The sequence below is a fragment of the Carcharhinus amblyrhynchos genome, chromosome 5 (assembly GCF_965287045.1).
Source record: "Carcharhinus amblyrhynchos chromosome 5, sCarAmb.v2.hapA, whole genome shotgun sequence".
Lineage (NCBI taxonomy): Eukaryota > Metazoa > Chordata > Chondrichthyes > Carcharhiniformes > Carcharhinidae > Carcharhinus > Carcharhinus amblyrhynchos.
The window spans coordinates 51,285,173-51,308,532 of record NC_137328.1 but is presented as its reverse complement, the minus strand read 5'-3'; the positions used below and the strand labels follow the sequence as shown (position 1 = coordinate 51,308,532).

Here is a 23,360-nt window from a genome sequence, read left to right as displayed (position 1 = left end):
TCATAGAAGCAATTGTGAACTGCTTGATTATTTTAATACTATCTAATTTCTCTACCATCACTTCCAGATGATCATTCAGTGCCTCAATGGCCTCCCGTTCTTCAGATCTGTAATTTCTCTAAATATTCTACTGCATGCACCGTGACATTCATCCATCACCTCTGAACCCCGTGACTTATATTGGCATTTATTCTTTCAATACCTGAAATGTTTATATTCATGGTCTCACCTACTCACTGTCTATATTACTTCCCTTTGCCCTACATCTGTACCCCGCCCCATAACTCATATGAAGTCAGTTGTACAGTGATTTCCACTCCTTTGTACTTGCGATTCACGCTGACTTGAGTTCAAGAATTGTTACAGTTTCAAATGATGAGGCTGCCAGTATTCTCTGTAATGCAGATTTCTGCTTTGCAGTCAGCATTTTGTCTGGTTTGCCCTTCATCATGTGGCAAGAACAGCAATTGCAAATTTCCCAATGCAACCATTACTCCTGTACACCGACACTGCATCTTTTTCCTTGTGTAGTTTCTATTTTATTCTAACATTATTATGGTACCTTACTATATACATGTTTTTTTCCCTTCAGATATTGCAGCCAGGTGCTCAGTAAAGAAGTTGACAATTATGTGACTGACCTGCTGAAAGAACTTGTCCGTTTCCAAGATCGATTGTACCAAAAGGATCCAATTAAAGCTAAGAAAAAACGTAGGATTGTCATGGGGTTGAGAGAAGTTTTGAAACATCTAAAACTGAAAAAGCTGAAGTGTGTTATCATTTCTCCCAACTGTGAAAGAATACAATCCAAAGGTAAGTTGGTTGTACTTGTTCCTTTTAAGGATATAGGAAGGGGAAAATTTAATTTGCACTGGATAAGTCATTTAATGCACCAAGCCTGTTCAGCTATTCAATTATATCATGGCTGATCTGTGTCCTAACTCCATATCCTTTTAACATCTTTGGATAAGAAAACTATCAATATTAGATTTAAAATTAACAGTCGACTGAACCATGAATTGCCATTTGCAGAAGAGAGTTTCCCAAACTTTGCCTGTAGAAGTGCTTCCTAAAGTCACTGCTGAAAGATCGGATGCTAATTTTTAGACAACTCCCCTTAGCCTAGACTCCCCAGCCAATAGAAATCCACCCCATCTGTTCCCTTTAATATCTTCATCTTTGACCAAATCACCCGTTAACTTTATAAATTCCAGGGAGTATGGCCTTAATTTGTGCAATATCTCCTTGTAAGTTAATGCTTGGAATTCAGGTATTGTTAGAGTAAATCTACAGTGCTCATCCTCAAGTGCTTCACATGTTGTGGTGTCCATAACTGTTCACAGTACCTCAGATGTGGCCTAATGAGGGCCTGTAGAGATATAATTTAACTTCTACCCACTTGTACTTTTGTCCACTAGATATAAAGGCAAGCATCTATTACCCTTTTCCTTTCCTGAAACTGTTCATGATATGCTAACAAACTCAAGTCTCTTCACACTCCACTGATTCAAGCTTTTCAACGTTTTAGAAAGTCTTCTGTTCTGTTGCTTTTAGATCTAAAATGAATGACCTCATGTTTGCCTACTTGAAATTCATTTGTCACAATTTTGTCTGTTTGCTTAAACTACTCGTAACTTTTGTAATTCTATGTTTTCATCTGCACTGCTTAAAAAGCCACCTATCTCTATATTATGGGCAAACTTGGATATATGAGGCTTTCTATTTCATCATCTACATTGTTAATAAATACAGTGAATAATTAAGGGCCCAACACATATATCCTTGCAGGGCACTGCTAGCCACAGCCTGCCAGTTCAAGTACCTAGCCAGTGTCCCTGCTCTCTGCTTCCTGTCACTTAGCTCAATTTCTAACCAGGTCAATAATTTGCCTTCAATTCCATGAGCTTCAATTTTAACTAATCACCTCACATATGGAACATCATATAAGTGAGAGAACATTTCAACTAAACAATGTACAGCTCTGGTTATTCTTCCAGAATATGCATTGGCCGTGGTTGCAGAGAAGGCTGCAGCTACACTGCAGTGTTTTTTGCATCAAGGAATTGCAACAGAGAGCTCTTGTGTTGCTTTTTTGGTTGTAATAATTCTGGTACATTATTGCTTTGTTTCACTTGAGCTATAATGAGAGCAGTGATGCAAAGGATGCATTGAATTTAGAACAGAAATGACTATAGCACATCCATTGTAAATCTGATTGTTACTATAAGTTCTGTTATGTTATCAATTGACATTAAGATGCAAAGTTTAACTATTTTTATATCTATTAACATTGTTTTTGGTGTTTATGTATGTATATACATGTTTATATATGTCATTATATCTAGTGTTAAATGGGAGGAACGTCAGGTTAGACTCTTTTCTTGTTCAGCATTTTTCAGTCAAACCAGTGTTTTGATATAGGACTGCATTTTCTGTGTCACTGTGTACATATGGAAATGAACAATTTTGGGAAGTTGCTGGTGGTGGGTTTAATGAATGATTAATTGTTACCCGTGACTTCACACACGTACAGTTATCCCAGTGCCCAAGTTGGACGCTAAATCGGAATCCCTGAAAAAGGCCCAAGTCTCTTTAAAACTCCTCAATCTCCTGCCGACCAGCCTAACTACAGTCCCTGTTTTGAACAGCAGAACTCGCAGGTTACCAACCTGGACAGAATGGAGCTCAGCTGGACTGCAGCAGCTCAGCCCTGTAAACAAAGGACTGGGCACTACGAGCGAGATGCACAGCATTCCCCCAAGACAAAATGCCAAGCACCTTGGTAAAACTCCCAGATTCTTTTAGAGGATACTTAATCAGAGTTAAAAAGGCAGGGTTCTGAACTAATGGATTTGATTGTGCTTTGTCCCCGACAGAGGAAATTAAGAACTCCAGCCTGAATAGACTTCCCCATAAGGACTGATGCAAATCTTCCCAAGCCACCAAACCTTCAACATCCAAAGACAGGATAATGTCCTTGCTGACACACTAACTCATTTAAATTAGTTGTGAGTTTGATGTTCCAGTGTGAATGGAAGAATCAAAGCACAGTCTTTACTTCCTATCTTTCCTTCATAAGAACACAAATATATATATATAAAAAAAATTGATTTTTCCTCCCAAGTCTGCAAGACAACTCATACTCCATCCATATATTTTTAAATACAAATATCCTCATGACTATTTCCAAAATTTTAAAACCAGTCAAGGACCTTTTTAAAATGGCTGAAGCTATGACGTTGGAACAATGGAAGCTCCCGTAGAATTATCAAAGTTCTACTTTGTTATTTCTGAAGATTCTCGAATTACTCCCCCCCACCCCCACCCCCTCCCCCTCCCCCTCCCCTCTGATTTACTAATGACTCTTTCCTCCCCTACCCCCCCCAACTCTCTGTGGGCTACACAGACCAAACTCAAAGAGAAAAATACAAGGACTATCTGCATTTCAGAACCCAGGCCAGCAAACTGCAGTTTGTGAAGACAAGGAACCCCACAATATTCCTTTTGGTTCTTCATGACTGAAACATTTAACAATCCTGGGGTTGCAGACAAGGGATCCATTTCCTTTATCAATGTGGAGAGGTGGGAGTCAAATGACATGGATCTCTAGTTTGTAAATTAATATCACCTTGTGGAACTGCAAGCTCAATCTGCAGTTTACAGTCCTACAGGCATCCTCACAGAAAAAGTCTCTGTTCAGGTTTGGACACCTGGCCCCTATCTACACTACAACTATTGGAAATTCTGTACCATTTCCTATAAGACAGATTCACCACTGCATGCCCATCATGTGAAGTAGATACCAGCGAAAAAATGAATTATGCTGTATTGGTTCTCAGCCTGCCACCCTGCATGAAGGAGCACCTCATTAGATTCTGGACTGTGGGGCCCATGTGGAATACTATTTCTTCTTTCCATGGTCTCTGCACTGTAAATCTATATTTTTTCTGTCTCTCTTTTATTCTACTTTGAGTTTGCTGTGGAGTTATTAATAGAATATTGAACCACACTAAAACTAAGAGTTTGGCAAATATGCCATCATTTATAAAGGGTGAAGCAAATCAAAAGCACCTTTCCATTTACAGACAGGTAGAAAGGATGAATTGGTGCTGTTTCAATTAACCCCACCCTCCTGTCCATAACATACACATTGAGAATATCTCCTCTTAGATTCTTTCTTTCCAGATTGAGAAGCCCATATTTTTCTGATCTATCTTTGTGGCATAGGTATTTACCAAGAATAAGAACAAATAATATAGGAACTAGGAACAGGAGTAGGCCATCTGGCATCTTGAACCTGCTCCGCCACTCAGTTGATCATGGATGATTGTTTCGTGGACTCAGTTTCATTTAGCTGCCCACTCACCAAAAACTTCAAAAATTTAAAAACTTATCTACCGTTGCCTTAAAAACATTCAACAAGGTAGCCTCCACTGCTTCACTGGGCAGGGAATTCCACAGATTCACAACCCTTGGTGTGACGAAGTTCCTCCTCAAGTCGGTTCTAAATGTGCTCCCCCTTATTTTGAGGCTATGTTCACTAGTTCTAGTTCACCCACCAGTGGAAATAACTGCCCTGCTTCTGTTGTATCTATTTTCTTCATAATCTTTTATGTTTCTATAAGATCTCCCCTCATTCTTCTGAATTCCAATGAATATAGCCCCAGTCTACTCGATCTCTCCTCACAAGCCAACCCATTCAACTCTGGAATCAACCAAGTGAATCGCCTCTGCACCCCCTCCAGTGCCAGGATATCCTTTCTCAAGGAGACCAAAATTGTACATAGTACTCCAGGTGTGGCCTCACCAGCACCTTATTCAGCTGCAACATAACCTCACTGTTTTTAAACTCCATCCCTCTAACAATGAAGGACAAAATTCCATTTGCCTTCTTAATTATCTGCTGCACCTGCAAGCCAACTTTTTCTGATTGATGCGCAAGGACACCCAGGTTCCTCTGCACAACAGGATGCAGCAGTTTTTTACCATTTAAATAATAGTCCGTTTTGCTGTTGTTTGTACCAAAATGGTGACCTCACATTTACTGGATGACCTCATGTTTACATAAACCTTGTACTGCCTCTCATTGCTTATGTTAAGGTAACGAGAACTAAGCATCGTATTCTAAGTGCAGTCTGACCACAGTTCGATTGTGGCTAACTCTGACTTGTATCTCTCTTCTCTCTCTCTCTCCTCTCTCTCACATCGCCACTGCCACCACCTAACATTACTCCTTTATTGAACACTCATTTTCTACCTTTCAGCCAGTGGATTATTCAACCCCAGAGTTAACCCTAAATCCCCAGCATTTCCACATAAGTCTTTGTCAAATCTCTTTTGGAAGTCTGTATATATTCCAGCTCAGGGCTTGCCATAATGTCAGCTCCTCAAATAAAGTAAACTCAAAATGCTACAGTATATTATGAAAGATTTAATAGCTGAGCACTTGGGAAAGCAGTGGCAGGATTACATGGATTTACGGAAGGGAAATCACGTTTGACCAAATCTACTGGAGTCCTTCAAGGATGTAACTACAAGGGAGCCAGTAGATGTGGTGTTTTTGGACTGTTAGAAGGATTTCAACAAGGTGCCACATAAGAGATTAGTGTGTAAAATTAAAGTGCATGGGCTTGGATGTAGTATATTTGAGATGGATAGAAAACTGATTGGGAGACAGGAAATAAAGATAGAAATAACCAAGTCTTTTTCCAAGTGGCAAGCATGACCAGTGGGGTACTGCAGGGATCAGTGCTAGAACACCAGAATCCCAGCTATTTACAGTGTACATTAATGATTTAGATGAGGGAATTAAATGTAATTTCTCCAAATTTTCAGATGACACAAAGCTGGGTGGGAGGGTGAGCTGTGAGAAGGAGCAAAGGTGTTTCAGTGTGATTTGGAGAAGTTGAGTGAGTGGGTAAATGCATGGCAGATGCAGTATAACGTGGATAAATGTGAGGTTATCCACTTTGGTAGCAAAAACAGGAAGGCATATTATTATCTGAATGGTTATAGATTGAGAAAAGGGCATGTGCAACAATTGTACACAAGTCGCTGAAAGTAAGCATGCAGGTGATGAAAGAAGGCAAATGGTATGTTAACCAAGAGAATTCAAGTACAGGGCACAGGAATGTGAAGTTGACTTGGAGGCTTTTCTTCCAGGATAAGAAGATTTGTACCCCATTTTTAAAGCTTGCCTTAATAACAGCTATTTGCATTATATGGTGCCAAGCCAAAAAATAAAAATATGACCAAATCAGACAGTTTGTTTTAAAGAAGTCATAAAAGTGAAAAGAAATTCCAGAATCTGAACCTAGATAACTGGGGACATGTTTTCTTGTAGTGAAGAAAGGGAGATATATGGGTTGGGCTCTGACTAAGAGAAAGTTCAGAAAGGTCGAGGAGTTTTAGCAGCAGCATTACAAATTTTGACAATAACCCAACTTTATGGCCTGTAGGATACTACACCACAAAATGCATGAAAGTGAAAATTCTGCATGTGATTGCTTTAAACTATAACAGTTTAGACGGTGGCCCTGTGGTAAAGATTTTTGGGCCTGGATAAACCTGATTGTTACATTTGTGAAACGCAGAATATTGGATTTTTAAATTCTGGTTCTGTTAATCATGTTAAAGTTAACGTGCATTTTTTTGTTTAAAAATGGTTTTCTTCAGGTGGTTTGGATGATGCATTGCATGCAATAATTGAAGTTGCCCGTGAACAAGAAATTCCATTCGTCTTTGCTCTTAATCGCAAAGCTTTAGGACGCTGCGTGAACAAAGCAGTTCCTGTCAGTGTGGTTGGAATCTTCAGCTATGATGGTGCTGAGGTTAGTTAGAACCAAGATTCACTTTTTCAATGGCAAGAACTGAATTTGTATATTTTGGAAAGGACCCGAAAAGGATTTTCATACAATTTTTTGTTTTAAAATTTAAGCAAATCAGTTGTATTCTACAAATACTCTTTACCAGAACTGTTTATTTGGTGTATGAAAATGCTGGTGTTCTCTCTAGTTATATTTCATAATTGTAGGAAATCTTACACAGTAGATTTCATTGTTGGTTGAAAAGTTTGCTAAATTAATAACAATAATTGTAGTTATATGATAATACGGAACTTCAGTATTGCTGAAAATGACATTTTGTCAAAGCTTTTCATCTTGCACTCATCAGGACAATCACAAGAATACCACTGTCAGGGGAAACATCAACTTTATAGTACATGAGAAGAGTTTGTTGATTGGTTGGTAAGTGGATTCTGGCGGAGGTGTTGCCATGGAGAATGCATTAGTTAATGTTGACTAATCGTGGCAGAGGCAGCTGATCGTATGGTTTTGATTTTAGTAACAAATGTCCCTGAGCTACTTACAATTATTGTTGGAGGTGAGGGTGGAGGACATAGTTAAGAGGGGTTTAAAAAGACAGTTAACAATGACAAGAGGAAGCTGGGGCCACCTTTGCATTCTAGGATGATTCTGTTTTTAGCAAGCAAGAGGAGGGCCTGACTGTTTTATATGATCCTGCCAGATGTGGCTAAACGAGCTGTCTACTATATTCTTTAGTCTGCATCCCTAAGACTTAAATGAGCAGAAATGAAGCTTGTTACCATGGGAGCAGCAAGGGTGAGCGAGAGTATTGATTTATTGAGGTCTAGGGTCTCAGTGGTGACAGTGAGGGAATGGTTGAGCAAGTCAGTACCTGCAGAAATATTGTGAATGGAGGGGCAGAAACTAGTTAATTATGATTTTGAAAATATAGTTTTAAGTGAATTTTTTCCCCAGATATGACTACAGAATATTTATTGTAGGTGGTGAGTGTTACAAGGAAGCAATCATAGATGGTCTTATCATTGATTGAAACAATAAGATCAGCAAGAAAACATGTGATAGAAAGGTCAAGGACATGGGGAAAGATCAAAAGCATTGTTGAGAAATATTGTTTGGGGAGTTCAATGGAAGGAGAGACTTCAGGTGAAGTGTGAGTTTGGAATGAGTTGAGATGGAGAGGCAAAATGTCAGAATATAGTTTGGGAATTCATCTTATCTATTGAACACCATTTGCCATCCTATGTTCTCTTTTTCAGTATGTCATAAATATTAGGACATTTCTGATAACTTAATTCACTGGAACTGCTTGGTCTCAATTCTGACTGTTGCTGGAGATGCATCAGTCAGTACAGTATCGTGTACTATTTTGTTAGTACCAGCTACAGTAAAACTCCAGAGAACATGGTAGGAAAGTGCATTTCAGAAGGACCCAGGGAGCTGGTTGATTTAAACAGAATATTTTTAATATAATTTGTTGATGGTATCAACCTCTGCACCCTCATGGAATCCTGCAAGCCCAGAGCCCTCTGGTGCCTGAAAACCAGTCAAACATGAGTCAGTATAGACTATGTTGCCAGTTGCCTTTTGGAATCAGCTGCCATCATTGTCAGGTCCTCAACTACACTTGAGTTTTTTTAAAAATTCTTTCACGGGATGTGAGTGTCTCTATTACACCTGCACTTTTATTGCCCATCCCTAATTTCTCTTGAGAAGGTGGTGCAGGAAAAATGTACTGTATCTACATTTGGCTCTTTTTTATTCTGTCAGACAGATTGAGTGCAATCTTAATGACATAGGATAGCAGCTTGCCTGCTGAACGAAAACTGCTAACCTTTCCTGAGAAAAGGCTATTTGAAGCCAGATTAGACAGTTTTGATGGATTAAATTAAACTGAAGCTGAACCATTTTAAAATGGTAGCTGTCTTCGGGGACAATATTGAGTGACAAAATTTAGCGTAATTTGTCAGTAACAATTTCTTCACTTTTCAAAAATAATGTAGTTGATCAGTTTCTTGGTAGATCAGAGTCCAGAAAGGTAACTTTGTTAGACATGTTCATAACATATAAACCAGAAATCGAATAGACAATGCTACATTAAGGATTTTATTTAAAAGTTTTTGGTAATTTGCTATGATATTTTACTGTAACAAATTAGGTAGTAGTGAATTTTTTTTACATTTTTAGAAAATGAAATCTGTTTGTACCAGTTTTAAAAGTGAATTACAAGTTGCTGGACTGCTAAAAATAGATAATAGCTGCAAAAATCTCCTCCTTCATTTTTGGCTGGGATTCTCCGGTGCTGCTACAAGTAAATGGAGTTTTGGCTGGAACACCAGATTCTCCATTCTCAGTTGGAGCGGGGTAGCCACAAACGAGATTGGAGAATCCCATCCATTTACTCTATCACTGTATTGTAAATTGATACTTTTCTTGTACACTTCTTCACTTAACAGAACCAGTTTCATCAAATGGTTGAACTCACAGAAGAAGCTCGGAATGCATATCAGGAAATGCTTAATGCCCTGGAACAAGAACTTATGGCAAGTGAAGGAAATTCAGCAGAGCCATTGTGCGAGCTGACAGAGGAACACACAGTTGCTTTGGATAGAGTGACCTCTCAATCTTTTTCTGAAGCCAGTGAACCAGAATATGGTGTGTATCGAATTCTCTGTAGTGGCTTAATTCTGATGAAACCTTCTTCACAACGTATATGCATATGCAAATCCTGAAGGGTCTTGACAGAGTGGATGTGGAGAGGATGTTTCCTCTTGTGAGGGAATCTAGATCAAGGTGCCACTGTTTATGGAGTAGCTCATATGAAACAGAAATGAGGCGCAAATCTTTTCTGAGGATTGAGAGTCTTTTGATCTCCCTTTCTGGAAAGATGGTAGAAGGAGAATCTTTGAATATTTTTAAGACAGAGGTAGATAGATTCTTGGTGAATGGGGGGAGAGGGGGAGTGTGGGTGATAGGTTATCACAGAAAGACGGGATACAAACTTGAGGTTGCTATCAAATCAGCCATTATTAAGTGGTGGAGCAAGCTCAAGGGGCTGAATGGCTGACACCTCTCCTTGTTCATACGTAAGTGTGTTGGTATGTATGCAGCAGACAGGTTTTTGGTCTTTCTTTCAGGGAGAAAAGGGATATGAAGAGTGGCTATAAGGCGTGGACAGGAAAATGGAGTTGAAGCAGAGGATCAGTCATGATTAGTGCTTACTGAGACTCAGTTTGGGCTCTGCCAGGGCCACTCGGTGGTGCAAGCATGAACAAAAGAGCTGAACTGAAGAGATGAGTTGAGATTGACTGCCCTTGGCGTCCAAGCAGTATTTGCCCGAGTGTGGCATGTAGGAACTTTAGCAAAACTAAAGTCAATGGGAATCAGAGGAAAACTCTCCACAAGATGGTTGTGATTTTTGGAGGTCAATCATCTCGGTTCCAGGACATCCCTCAGCTAGTATCCAAGGCCCAATCACTTTCAGTTGTTTCATCAATGACCTTCCCTTCATCACACAGTCAGAAGTGGGGATATTCACTGACCATTGCACTATGTTTAGTACTTTTTGCAGATCTTCAGATACCGAAACAGTTAGGGTCCACATATTGCAAGAACTGCACAATATTTGGGCTTGGGCTGTTACATGGCAAGTAACATTCATATTACACAAGCTCTAGCATAGGAGAATCTAACCATCTCCCATTGACAACCAATGCCATTACTATTACTGAAACCCCAATCATTTACATCCTGGGGGTTACCCAGGATAGAAACTAAAGAAGGAAATCAGTTTGTGGGCTCGGGTATGGGGGCCTTGGAGGAAGTTTGGCTGGCTGGGCTAGGGGAATGAATGCAGTTACAGCGGCAGCTAATGGGTGATCTCAATCTTGGTGACAGTCTTGGGGTAGATGGTGCATAGTGGACTGATAATCCAGAGGCCCAGGCTAGTGCTCTGGGGCCGTGGGTTCAAATCCCACTAAGGCAGCTAATGGAATTTAAAATCCAAATAAATCTGGAATTAGAAGCTAGTCTCAAAAGAACAAAGAACAAAAAAAAGTACAGCAGAGGAAACAGGCCCTTCGGCCCTCCAAGCCTGTACCGCTCATTGGTCCAACTAGACCATTTGTATCCCTCCATTCCCAGTCTTTTCGTGTAACTTTCCAGGTAAGTCTTAAAATCCAGGTAAGTCTTAAAATAGTCTCAGTAATAGTGAGTGTGTTTAAAAAAAATTGGTTCACTAATGCCCTTTTAGGGAAAAAAAATCTGCCATCCTTACCCAGTCCGGCTTACATGTGAGTCCAGACCTACAACAATTAACTGTCTTTTGGAATGGCTTCTCTGTTCAGGGGCAACAAAAGCTGGTCTTGCCAGCGATGCCTACATACCAAGAAAATAGCTTGAGGTAGAGAAAGAAACTGGGTGTACCTTTGAATTCCAGGGTCATCCTGGAAAAGTAATTAGTTTTCATTACTGTTTGAAACTAGTTGTTCGCCATATCCATTCAGGTCTGGACTTAGAGCAAAGATGAGGGCCATACTGGGAGAAAGATCGAGATGGTGGAGAGTAATGATTATAATGGGGTCTGCAGCACCAAGTGTAAGGGGACGGTACTGTTGATCAGATTGGTAGTTGCAGAAATGTTGATGAATGAGGAGCCAAAGGCTGGATAATGGAGAATTTCAGGATGCAGTTATATGCGAATTGGGGAAGAGCAATTTTTCAGCAAAGGTACAGAAGGAAGTAAGGTTGGGGGGGGGGAGAGAAGAGTGGGATGTGGGTGGAGAGCAATGCAAGGAATTGATCAGAGATGTCTATGACTGAGATTGACACTACCAATGTAGCAAGGCCACATGAGGACAAGTGGGTAGCTATGAATATGAGTTGTGGCGTTTAGAGGGGTGAGCTGCTGCTTGTGCGAGACAGGGACCAGTGTTTTGATGAGCTGAGAATGCCAAGAGACAGAGGGAAGCTATAGGTTTATCTAAAAGAGAGTCAAACTTGGGAAAGCAGAAGCAGTGTAGGAACGTCTTGGAGCATGGAAGTATTGGGCTAGGGATTGGGAAGGTAGAGTACCCGACAGGGAAGAAATTAAATGAGGCAAGACAGAAGGACCTAGGATGGCAGAGGGAAGAAAATAAGTGTGAAATAGAGATGATGGATTAGAGTCTACAGTGGTAGCCTAAGTGCACAGTCACATGGCCTTGGGAAAACTAGTTACACAGGCTGTCTACATGGGATGCATTTGTCCAGTTGTGGATGGGGCAGATGTGTTTATCCTATTGTGAATGGTCCAGAGAGAGGATATACTTGTCAGATTGTTGAATCACACAAGGACACCAGATCTCTGCCTAGTCGTCATTAAGGGATTTTAAGGTAGATTGTTAGTGATTGCTGATGACAAATGGTGATTCAGGCCTTTCATTGTAACATCAGTTTTGAACCGAGTGCAGAACTCTGTTACAGTGAGAGACAAATTGGTTTCTTTGTTAATGACGGAATAATGAGTCTTGTGAATTAGGGCCTTTGGCAGTAAAACAAAGAAGACAATAAAGTACTCGAGCTATTTATGAAATTGATGGTTGTATAAGTGAAGCGTAATCCTGTGTAAATTAATTTGATGCATCATTAACCAGTACTTCACCTGATTTCAACCATGGAACTAAAAACTTTATTTCCCTATAAGCTCTAAAGCTTCATGACTTTTCTAAGATTTAAACCCTTAAACTGTTGGCAAGGTTGCTGTGGGCTTTTTTAGCATTTTGCACAAATCAAGGAACTAGGCTAAATATGTGGGATTGTGGGGATTGGGCCTGGGTGGGATTGTTGTCTCTGCAGGCTCGATGGTCTGAAAGGCCTCCTTCTGCACTCTAGGGATTCTATGAGTATGAAGAATAAATGTTAAATGCTGAAAAACACATAAAATAAGACAATATTACTATTCACTATGATATTGTTCGCCCTATTTTAATCTGGCCTCCTGTAGATTCCAATTGTTTGTATATATTTAATAACTTAAAAACCCTTACCTATTTTAGTTCCTCCAGGCTTCCATTTTCAATTTAGATTGTGGGAACAACACCAAAAAGAAACGTTTTAAATGTGATTAGCAAGAAAACTCCAGAGAATCCACATGCATCCAACCAAATGAGTGAATTTGTACGGTGTAGTAAAGGATTCAATTATGTTTAACCCTGAGATTAAATTCTTTGCTGCTGGAGAAAGAAGAATGTTGAACATTATAAACCTTTTAAATATCTGTCCAAAATACTATGTTACCCTTGTGTAAAAAAAAGTTGAAAAATATCAGTTACACTTTATAAAAATAGAGTTTTGGAACCTAATTGCTAATTGCAGTTTGCAGTTTTATGAAATGAAACCATAATATGATGCAGCCAAATAGTTCTTTTGTTTAAAAAACAAAATGACTAATATTCTGCATTTGAGTTTAGTTAGAATACTTGATAACTGGTCTATTTTTGTTTCTTAACTGCAATTGATTAGTAGAATGGGAAGTCCCAGTGGATATAGAACAGGTTAAAGAGGGAGGGAGGCTGTAATTTGATATGTTTAACTCTGCAGTGAAATGTGACCTATCACTCTTACAGTTACTACATGGAAAAAGTTGCTTAAGAAGCAGTGTAACCCCAACCTGTCAGATGCTGAAAACACGGGAACTTCAGAGACTCTCCACTGTGACTCCGAAGAAGAATCTGGTGATTCAATACAGGAATTTCCAAAATCCGTTCTTGATTTTGAATGTCAAGCAGCAATAAGATGAATGAGTGTGGTTTGTCATAACTCTGTAAAGGTTTCTGCAGCTCTCTACCAATTATTTTGTGCAGGAAATAGTGATTAAAATGTACAACAAAATGAAAAGACCTTTGATAACTGTTACCTTTTTTTAACAAAAGAGCATGTAAGTTAAATCTAATTTAATTTAATTGCATCCCACTTTTCCAAAATCTAGTTTGCTGAAGAATGTTAATTTTGCAAAGATAAACATCGGGCAACCTTCAATAGTCCAAAGAAACTAAGTTAAGAATGATCTATAGCTGACAGCTACTTCATTGCCTTGAGATAACTCTCTTCGTGAGATTGAAACATGTGATATTTTGTGTCACTACCACTGCAGTCTAAATATCCCAAGAGATCAAAGTAGTCTTGTACAGTGCAGTTTTTCAACATTCCTGAAATTCTTAGCTTTCTGCTGTAATAGTTTCAGTAAAGAATGATGGTTTATTATGGGACAGATACCACCTAGAGACTAGTGAAGGAAAGTTTAATGGCCAACATTGCTGAATCCTAGATAACTTTATTGGAGAGCTACATATGGAACAATACATCCATTGCAAAGCTCGTAATGATCTATCTATTTGCTATTCAGAACTACTTTACAATGAATCTGGAGAGACACTGAGGCAAACAAATGTCTTCCCTCAGGACATAATATTTCAAAAGTAGCCTCTCCAATAACATTGTATAAAGTCAGAGTAAAATGCCCTTGTGATGCATCTCATTACAATATCTTCAGATTTAGTGGATAGTTTCTATGAGTGGCAAGTCATTGCCCTCAAATCCAAATGGGCATCTCCTATTTGTAAACATTCTAAATACTTAGTATTTACCTATGTGAAATCTATCTACAAGTACATCAGTTAATTGGTTTCTATTTCTTTGAATATGTAGATTATAAAATTTGCTAAAGGCATTTCATAGAATCTCTATTGTGCAGAAGGAAGCCCATCAAGTTTGCACTGACTGTTTGAAAGAGCATTTTACCCATGCCCAGTCCTCTGCCCTATCCTCATAACCCCACACATTTAACATGGTTAATCCACCTAATCTACACATCTTTGGACACCAAGGGGCAATTTTTCATGGCCAAATCCACCTAACTGCTTTGGACTGCAGTATTAAACTGCATGGCTAGATAAGTATACAGCAAAAAAAAACCCTCTTCACTCTCATCTCTGAATAGTTTGAACAGCAAAGGAACTGGCACAAACTTTGCAAAAATCCACTGTTTAGTCAATCAAAGTAGTTTCACTTACTTAGATAATCACTTTGATAATTTTCAGTCTACATGACAAATTTGTTATTTTTAAAAATTTTACACCATTCTTAAAGTTACAAAACCAATGTGCAGTGTGGACAGAGCATGCCCTTAATCCATCTCCTGATCTGCCCCAAAAACCCATTCAAATCGAACCCAATTCAAGAGAGACATACAAGATCCAAGCTGATAAGATAAGGCATTTCACCTGGTCTTGGGCTTGATCTGACACTTGATCTTAGTGAAAAGGCTGATTTTAATACCTTGAATGAACTTCACTTAACCATAATTTTAGGTTAGTTTAGGTAGACTGGCCATTCCAAATGCTCCTCAGCGTCCCAAAATGGGTAGGTCGGAGGGAATAGCGAGGTAAATGCATGCGAATACAGGGGATGGGGTGGGGTGGGTGGGTCTGATGGGATGCTCTGTCAGAGAGTAGGTGCAGACGCAATGGGCCGAATGGCCTCCTTCTGCGCTGTAGACAGTACTGATTCTACAATCAGTTGCCAACCCTAACAAGCTTATTTAGAAATAACATGACTGACGTCTAAGGTTAGAATTTGCTTCAGCTGTGGTTTCTCACAAGCCAAATGGGAATAAACATATTGCACTAATGAAAGCAGCTCAAACCCATAACCTAGTTTTTACTTATTGGTTACAATAAGTTAAAAACTATAGAAATGTGAATTTGTCATGATATACTGGGTGTTTATATTGCAAACTGGAATAATACAATAGAAGCAAACTGTAGTCAGCACATGAAAGCATAATTCATGAAGTTTAAACACAACACAAATTGCTAGACTGCAACATAATAGCAACCGTTTATGATGAACCATTCAATACAATTTTCTAAGTTTGCTCTTACTGTCATCATTTCCATTCTGTTTCAGCACTATTATCATTTTAACATTTTAGAAATTAGGCATTCGTATGCTATTTACAGTTTGCTTTCATGTACATGTCCAATGTGATTAAAGTTACACTAGAATTTTTATAAACACCCTGTATTTCTAAACAGCTTTGCAAAATCAAAGAATAGAGCTAGCTCCAAAAGTTGCTGGTTAACTTTACTATCACAAAATCAGCTTTAAAAGTCAATGTAAAAAAAATTCACACTTTTTAAAAATTGGCTGTAATAAAGTCAGAACAAACTATCTGTACATTGGCAAGATGCTATCTGAACTCACGATGAGCACCTTATACAACCTTTTGGCTGCAATTTGGAATTGGAAAACAATGGAGACTTTTTTTCTAAATAAATAGTAAGCAGGAACATTTTGTAGCTGCAGGTTTTTTCCATTTTCCATTCTACCATCTCCCCAGGGCCTACATTCAAGTAAAATGTAGATATAGCAGCACTGAATCTATCAATCATAACTTATCCAGAGTTTGACAATACCACATACAACCAATTATTGAACTTCTGTCTTTAATTTCTTATGTATTATGCAGTGCAATGTTACTATATTTGGGAGCCATCCAAATTCCAACTTGTAGCAAAGTACAGAGTGTAACATGAATCCCACGGTAATAGAATTGTATACATTTTATGTAACTGCTGTAAAGAATGCATTTGACAGATTATCAGTGAGATGCTATGACAAATTTATAATTCTTTAAGCTTGGTCCTCTGCTAGAGCAAACTTCCAAGCAGTCTAACATCTTGAGATATGGCATGAACAGCCTTATGCTGCCAGAGATAGCTCCACGAGCGAGTGTGGCCAAGTGATTTAAATGTGACAGGTGCTGCAAGTTATAACATGGGTGGACACACATTACATTTATAACACTAATTTATCACTTAAATTTGATGTCTCTTTCAACTATAGTAAATTTAATTTACTTTATATGGGAGTTGGGATATTAAACTGGATTCTATATACATTGAAACATGAACTATATCTGTATCACCAGTTACAAGATATATCCAACAGAGTCAGGATTTATTACTTTATATGTAACAATTTTATTAGTTAGGCATATACAAATGTTCTGGCTAAACCAGAACTGGCCCAGTGGGGGTAGGTGAGTTGTAAAAATACATGCTATGTGGAATTAATTGGAGATGATTAGTGTGAATTTTATTCATCATCAGATACAATTCTGAGTCATCCCTACAATCTTTGCTTGTTAACTGAGTTTTAAAATAGTAATTTGACACGTTTTTTATTCATTCATGGAATATGGGCATGTTTGCATGTTCTCCCAGTGTCTGTGTGAGTTTTTGCCAGGTGCTTCAGTTTCCTCCCACAGTTCAAAAACGTGTAGGTTAAATGGATTGGCCAAGGTAAATTGCCCCTCAGTTTGTGTATGTGTGCCCTATGATGTACAATGTCCTGACTTAGGTGTATCCTGCCTAGTGCCTAATGTCTGTCAGGATAGGCTCTAACTCTTCTGAATTGGAGTAAGCAGTAAAGTGAAGTGATAATGATCCTGTTCTCAGAATAAGGCTCCATCCTATTTCTTTAGCTGATCATCTAATTCTCTTTATGCTGTAAACATTTCTTCATTATGCTGAACTAATCTCTCAGTTTATCCAAGGACAGTTAACTGAGATGTGCCAAAGAATAATACTTTTTTTTCAAATTTGCAATGCTGTCTCAATCATTTTGCGGTAATGATCTCAACTATTCAAGAGCTCTGCAGGTTTAATCACCAACTGGCTGATTTTTTTATTGAGGATTGGGGGGGTGTGCTCTAATTTAATACTGCAGGTGCCAGCCTGCAAAATTTTATAGACGTATCTTGGTTTGCCATTAAAACAGGAAGCAGAAAATGTGCACACTCAAAAGTTTTTATGTTTTTACTAGCACTACAACAATTGTTAGAAGTACCTCATCAGCCCCTTTCATTAGAGGGTTGATTAGATCAAATTAGCATTTCTGGCAGGGATTCAAGCTTCAGCCTCCCAGTGGCTCTCACCAAGATTGCGGTGAAGTTTGGTATTTGTGGTTGAACTTGGATGAATCAGCATCTGGGCATAATCCAATCAAGAGATGAGGGAATTGCCAGATCTAACCTATTTAATGTTGGATGGAGGTACCACTCTAAACAGGTCCCTATGAAAACTTGGAACATAAACTTGGCCAGACTTCTGTACCTGCTCTGTGTAGTTCCAGAAGACAAACTTCAGAAGTGCTTCAGGAGGAATGAGCATTTTTGGGCCAAGTATTTTTGTCTCCAAGCATAACGATCAGGAATGCTTCCAGTTCAGTCTTGATCTGTGCTGAGTTAGCTGGTATAACAGTAAAGGTGTTGCAATTAGTTTTAGTATCCATTGGTTAGGGAGGAGACAGTCTTACTGCTGATATTCAGTGACCCCAACTGGATGCACAGTAGGTGAAACAGAATTAAACATGGTATAATTCACTCCACCATTATGTAGTTTGTGCTCAATATTGAGCACACTCTTAGATATTGAGGATTGTATGAATAACTGCCAGTCAGTGAAGTACTCAGAGTTAACCTACCTATACAGTAGTAAGGGAGTTAAAGCCTTCAGTAGGAACGAACAAAGAAAATTACAACACAGGAACAGACCCTCCAAGCCTGCACGATCATGCTGCCTGTCTGAGCTAAAACCCCCTACCCTTTCAGGGACCATATCCTTCTATTCCTATCCTATTCACGTATTGTCAAGACATCCCTTTAAAGTTACTATCCCCGGCAGCGAGTTCCAGACACCCACCACCCTCTGTGTAAAAAAAACACTTACTTCGTACATCTCCTTTAAACCTTGCTCCTCACAGCTTAAATCTGTGCCTCCTAGTAATTAACTCTTCCACCCTGGGAAAAAGCTTCTGACTGTCCACTCTGTCCATGCCTCTCATAACCTCCATCAGGTTGCCCTTCAACTTCTGTCATTCCAGTGAGAACAAACCAAGTTTCTCAACCTCGCCTCATAGCTAATGCCCTCCATAACAGGCAACATCCTGGTAAATCTTTTCTGTAACCTCTCCAAAGCCTCCACATCCATCTTGTAGTGTGTTAACCAGAATTGAAGACTGTATTCCAAGTGCTGCCTAACTTAAGGTTCTATAAAGCTTGACTTACCAATTTATTAAACTCAGTGCCCCAACTGATGAAGGCAAGCATGACTACTTCTCCACCTGTGCTGCCACTTAGTGATCTGTGTACCTGTACACCTAGCTCCCTCTGTCTATCTTCTGCCATTCTGGGTTCTGCCATTTACTGTACATTTCCCATCTGGATTAGACCTTCTAAAATGCATTATCGCACGTGTCCAGATTAAACTTCATTTGCCATTTCTTCACCCAACTGATCTATATCCAGATGTAGCCACTGACAGTCTTCATCGCTATCTGCAATTCCACCAACCTTTGTGTGGTCCACAAACTTACAAATCAAACCAGCTACATTGTCCTCCAAATCATATATTACAAACAGCAAAAGTCCCAGCACTGATCTGAGGAACGCCTCTAGTCACAGCCCTCCATTCAGAAGCGCACCGTTCCACTATCACTCTGTCTTCTATGACTGAACTAGTTCTGTATCCATCTTGACAGCCTACCTCTGATCCTGTGCGACTTCACCTTCTGCACGTCTGCCATGAGAGACCTTGTCAAAGGCCTTATTGAAGTCCATGTAGACAACATCCACTGCCCTACCCTCATCAATCATCTTCATCACTTCCTCTCGAAATTTGATCACGTTAGTGAAACCTGACCTCCCCTTCACAAACCCATGTTGCCTCTTGCTAATACGTCTGCTTATTTCCAAGTGGGAGTAAATTCTGTTTCTTAGGATCCTCTCCAATAATTTCCCTACCATTGACGTAAGGCTCACTGGACTGTAATTACCTGGCTTATCCTTGCTACCCTTTTTAAACAAAGGAACAACATTGGCTATTCAATAAGAAATGAAAAAAGTGAAATTATATAATCCTTCTTGATTGTCTTAATTTCAACAAGGAATACATTTCACAAATGTGTTTCCATTTTTAACCTAACGTGGTCTGATAAACATACTTTGAGGGTTCTTTTGCGCCAAATTAAACAAAACCAGTTTGTATCTTTCATGCTTGAGTGCCCATAATTTTTTATGTTTTTCCAAAAATTATGATGGACTTAGTCTATCATTATTCTAAAACATTGATTTAATGTCCATTCTCTCTTTACTCCATCCAGTATTTAATAATCCTTTGTTTAGATTGGATTTGTCAATGGTTAGATTGACAAATCAAAAAAATACATCTCCTGGATTATAAAGAAATTATGCTGCGGGTGGTGTCATAAGGTGACAAATTTTCAAAGGATGCCTGCACTGCCTCCAGCAGCGTTGCTATCCTACAAGCAGCTCAGTCTGCGTTGTAGAACTAGGTAACTCATTTACTTTCTTGCTGCAGGAGCACCACACAAATGAGTGCTTTCATTTTTCTTAGTTCATCACTGTTCCCTTTTCCATTTTCTTCCTGGAATCTGCAGTAAACTTTGAGGGGAAAACAACTGTACACAGCATGAACTTGTTATGGAATGGCAGGAGCAGTCCAAGAGTTGTTTCTGAAAAACCACTTACGTCTAAACATTCTTTGGTTCAGATCCAAGAACTTGGGTTATGATGAGGATTTGAGATAGTTCCAAGTTCAGTAAATGGACATCCATTTCCAAAAGTTCTTTTTTGAAAACAATATTAAATGCGAGATCACAACCTGGAAATGTTAATTTTTGCTGCTGTAAAAATTGCAGTCCTGCCTAAAAGATCAACTTTTTTTAAAACTACATGATAGAAGGCACTATTCTTCCTGCTTTCAAAAAAAAAGCCTCAAAGCAATTGGGTGATTGGTGATAATGGGCACCGCCTACTGACCTCTAGCTTTGCATACTTGATTTAGGAAGGCAATAAACACTGTTTGAATATTGTAATACTGTGACTTTAAAGATAGATTTTGTGGCAAGTAAATGAATTTAACGCTGTGGAATGTATTTTGAATTACCTTTTTAAAGAAGATGGACATCATTCAATTGCTATACTTTACAAAGGCTAGTTCAATACAAATGAATGTTAAATTTTTATTCTATACATTTATATAAGATAAACATGATTCAAATTTTGCTGCTTCTTGAATATTTTTGAAAAATAAACAAACTTTCACTAAAAAAGCACTGTAGTTTCCTTTGGATGCTGAACCTCGCTGCTGATGTTTAAAAAGAGAAAAAAATTAATAAATGTTGTGAAAGTAGGGGGATAAAACAGAACAGAACTTGCCTTTATCACTCCGTTTATTAAATTTGGCTTTTGGCTTACAAAAAGTAATAAAGTGTCCTGAAAGCTTAAATATTACAGCAGATAACTATTAAAGAAGCCTAATTTTGAATTCAATATTCTCTACCAGTCAGACACATTGCAATTTAATGTTTTGTCATGCCTGCCCCCTTTCAGCAAGAAACACACTATCGTCCATTCTGTACCATCGACCAAACAGCAACAACAAAATGCTGGTAAGAGCCTTCTCAGATTCCTCAGCTCCACTATAGATAGCCACCTTTTGCGTGTTCCAGTCATTTCTCCAGCTGATGGGCAGAGTATGCTGCCTGAAATACTGAGGTCTACTCTCAGCCTTTTGGATAAGGTCAAGTGTAAACTCTTAAATTGCGAGTCTTCAGTTTTTGGGGTGGACCTCTTGTTGGCTCCAGAGTGATGACAATGATGGCAAAGAAGAAGAGTGTTGATAGCTCCTAATGCTAGCTTATCCCTAACCTCAATACAGTATCAACTCAATGTTCAAGTTATAGCTGCAAGCACCTGAGCTGCAGGCCTGAGATTATGTAATATCAGGGTAGCAATGAAGATATCGGATGAAGGCACATCTTTAATATTAAAGAGGGTACTGCTTGAAGCCTGCCCATTTTCTGTCTGCAAGATTTCCCCAGTATTGGATATTTTGGCATCACATGCAAAAATATTGTGGGATGTGTCAATAGTCTAAAGGTTTCCAAAGAAAAAGAAACCAGGGGTTGCTTTCATTCCTCACTGCCAAGGTTGTTTACTTTGTCATTGCAGTGGGTCCAAGTGGTCACTATTCACATGTACAACCCCTGCAGTGCATGTGTTCACTTTCTTCATCAGGAACAACACAGGTCAGGAATCATTCAGTATCTGGATGAACAAACAACAGGCTAAGATCACCTTGAAGGTGGATCCCAATGGAGCCATCTTCCATCCTTTCAATTTTGCCAGAGGAAGTCAAGGCTATTTAGTGTACATTGAACAGCCCAGACTGTATTGCACCTGCAACAAAACATGACATGTGGCCAAATACTAAGCCTAACTTACAATTGAAACGGAAAGCAAGATGGGCATTTAATAAAGAACTAAAGAGCAGGTGATGCAACCTGTGTGGAAATGTCATGCATCTCTACAAGGCCTGCTCAAAACATGGTTCTATCAATGCTCAAGTAAGCAAAGCAAGAGTGACAAGCCAGACTGTCTTGAAGGAAATTCATATCACAATCCTCCAATAGGGCGTTACGGTAGCAGAGTGATTAGCACTGCTGCTTTACAGCTCCAGGGACCTGGGTTCAATTCCTGGCTTGGGTCACTGTCTGTGTAGAGTTTGCACATTCTCCTCGTGTCTGCATGGGTTTCCGCCAGGTGCTCTGGTTTCCTCCCACAGTCCAAAGATGTGTGGGTTAGGTTGATTAAGGGGCAATTTTTTTAGCATAGCCAGAGTTGTGAAATGCGTAGGTTAGAGGGATTAGCGGGTTAAATATGTAGGGATGAGGGTAGGGCCTGGGTGGGATTGTGGTCAGTGCAGACTCGATGGGCCAAACACCCTCCTGTACTGTTTCTATCATTCTCTATGATTGCTAAGGCCTTCAGTGTACAAGATGATAGGAAAGGCTCAAGAGCAAAAAAATGAAGGACTCCAGAAATTAATCAAACCACTCACCATCCTCTCAGTAAAGCAGAATCAATAAAAAGGAAGCAACAACAGCACAAGAAAGGGACTGCCAAATGAAAAAGGTGAAAACACAGAAGGGAAAAGCTGCTATCCAAATCAGTGGCGAGCAGCAGCAGATGTCCTAAGCAGAGACCAGAAGCTCCCCTTCTTGGTTCAAGGGCAGGAAAGCCAACACTGAAAAAAAAAGGACAGAGCAGCAAAATAACAAGGCAATAAAAGGAGTCAAAAGGCCCAAAACTGGAAAATACAAAGCTGGAGACTGAGCTGTGGACACTGCGACACATCAGGGAGGCTGACAGTTACCTAAACACTTAGTTTCAAGAGGTGGTCACACACATTACAATAACATCTTCTGGTTTGGAAAGTGGTCAGGACAGGAGGGTGTGACTGCATCTGAGGCAGGTAAGAGGTGTCAGCCTCTGCAATTAGCCAACAGGTAAGAGGTTCTTTTACCCTGTCAGGATGCGTGGGAGGCTGCAGAGTATGTGAGCTGCTTACCATGGTCTTGTGGTACAGGATGCCATTCAGGTGGAGTTGTAGTACCAACTGGCGTTGTAGT

The 23,360-nt window shown here is 39.3% G+C and overlaps 1 protein-coding gene across 1 annotated transcript in view; it reads left to right on the top strand.

Annotated features, from left to right (window-relative positions):
• The window catches only part of LOC145343023 (uncharacterized), an 83,832-nt gene extending 62,846 nt beyond the window's left edge, over nt 1–20,986 (top strand). Inside the window, exons 15-18 of the mRNA XM_080188763.1 lie at nt 593–813; nt 6,676–6,830; nt 9,281–9,479; nt 13,430–20,986. Coding sequence (XP_080044889.1) covers nt 593–813; nt 6,676–6,830; nt 9,281–9,479; nt 13,430–13,602 — 748 coding nt within the window. The 3' untranslated portion in view covers nt 13,603–20,986. The remainder of the gene's footprint in view (nt 1–592; nt 814–6,675; nt 6,831–9,280; nt 9,480–13,429) is intronic.
• Nucleotides 20,987–23,360: the final 2,374 nt, after the last annotated feature.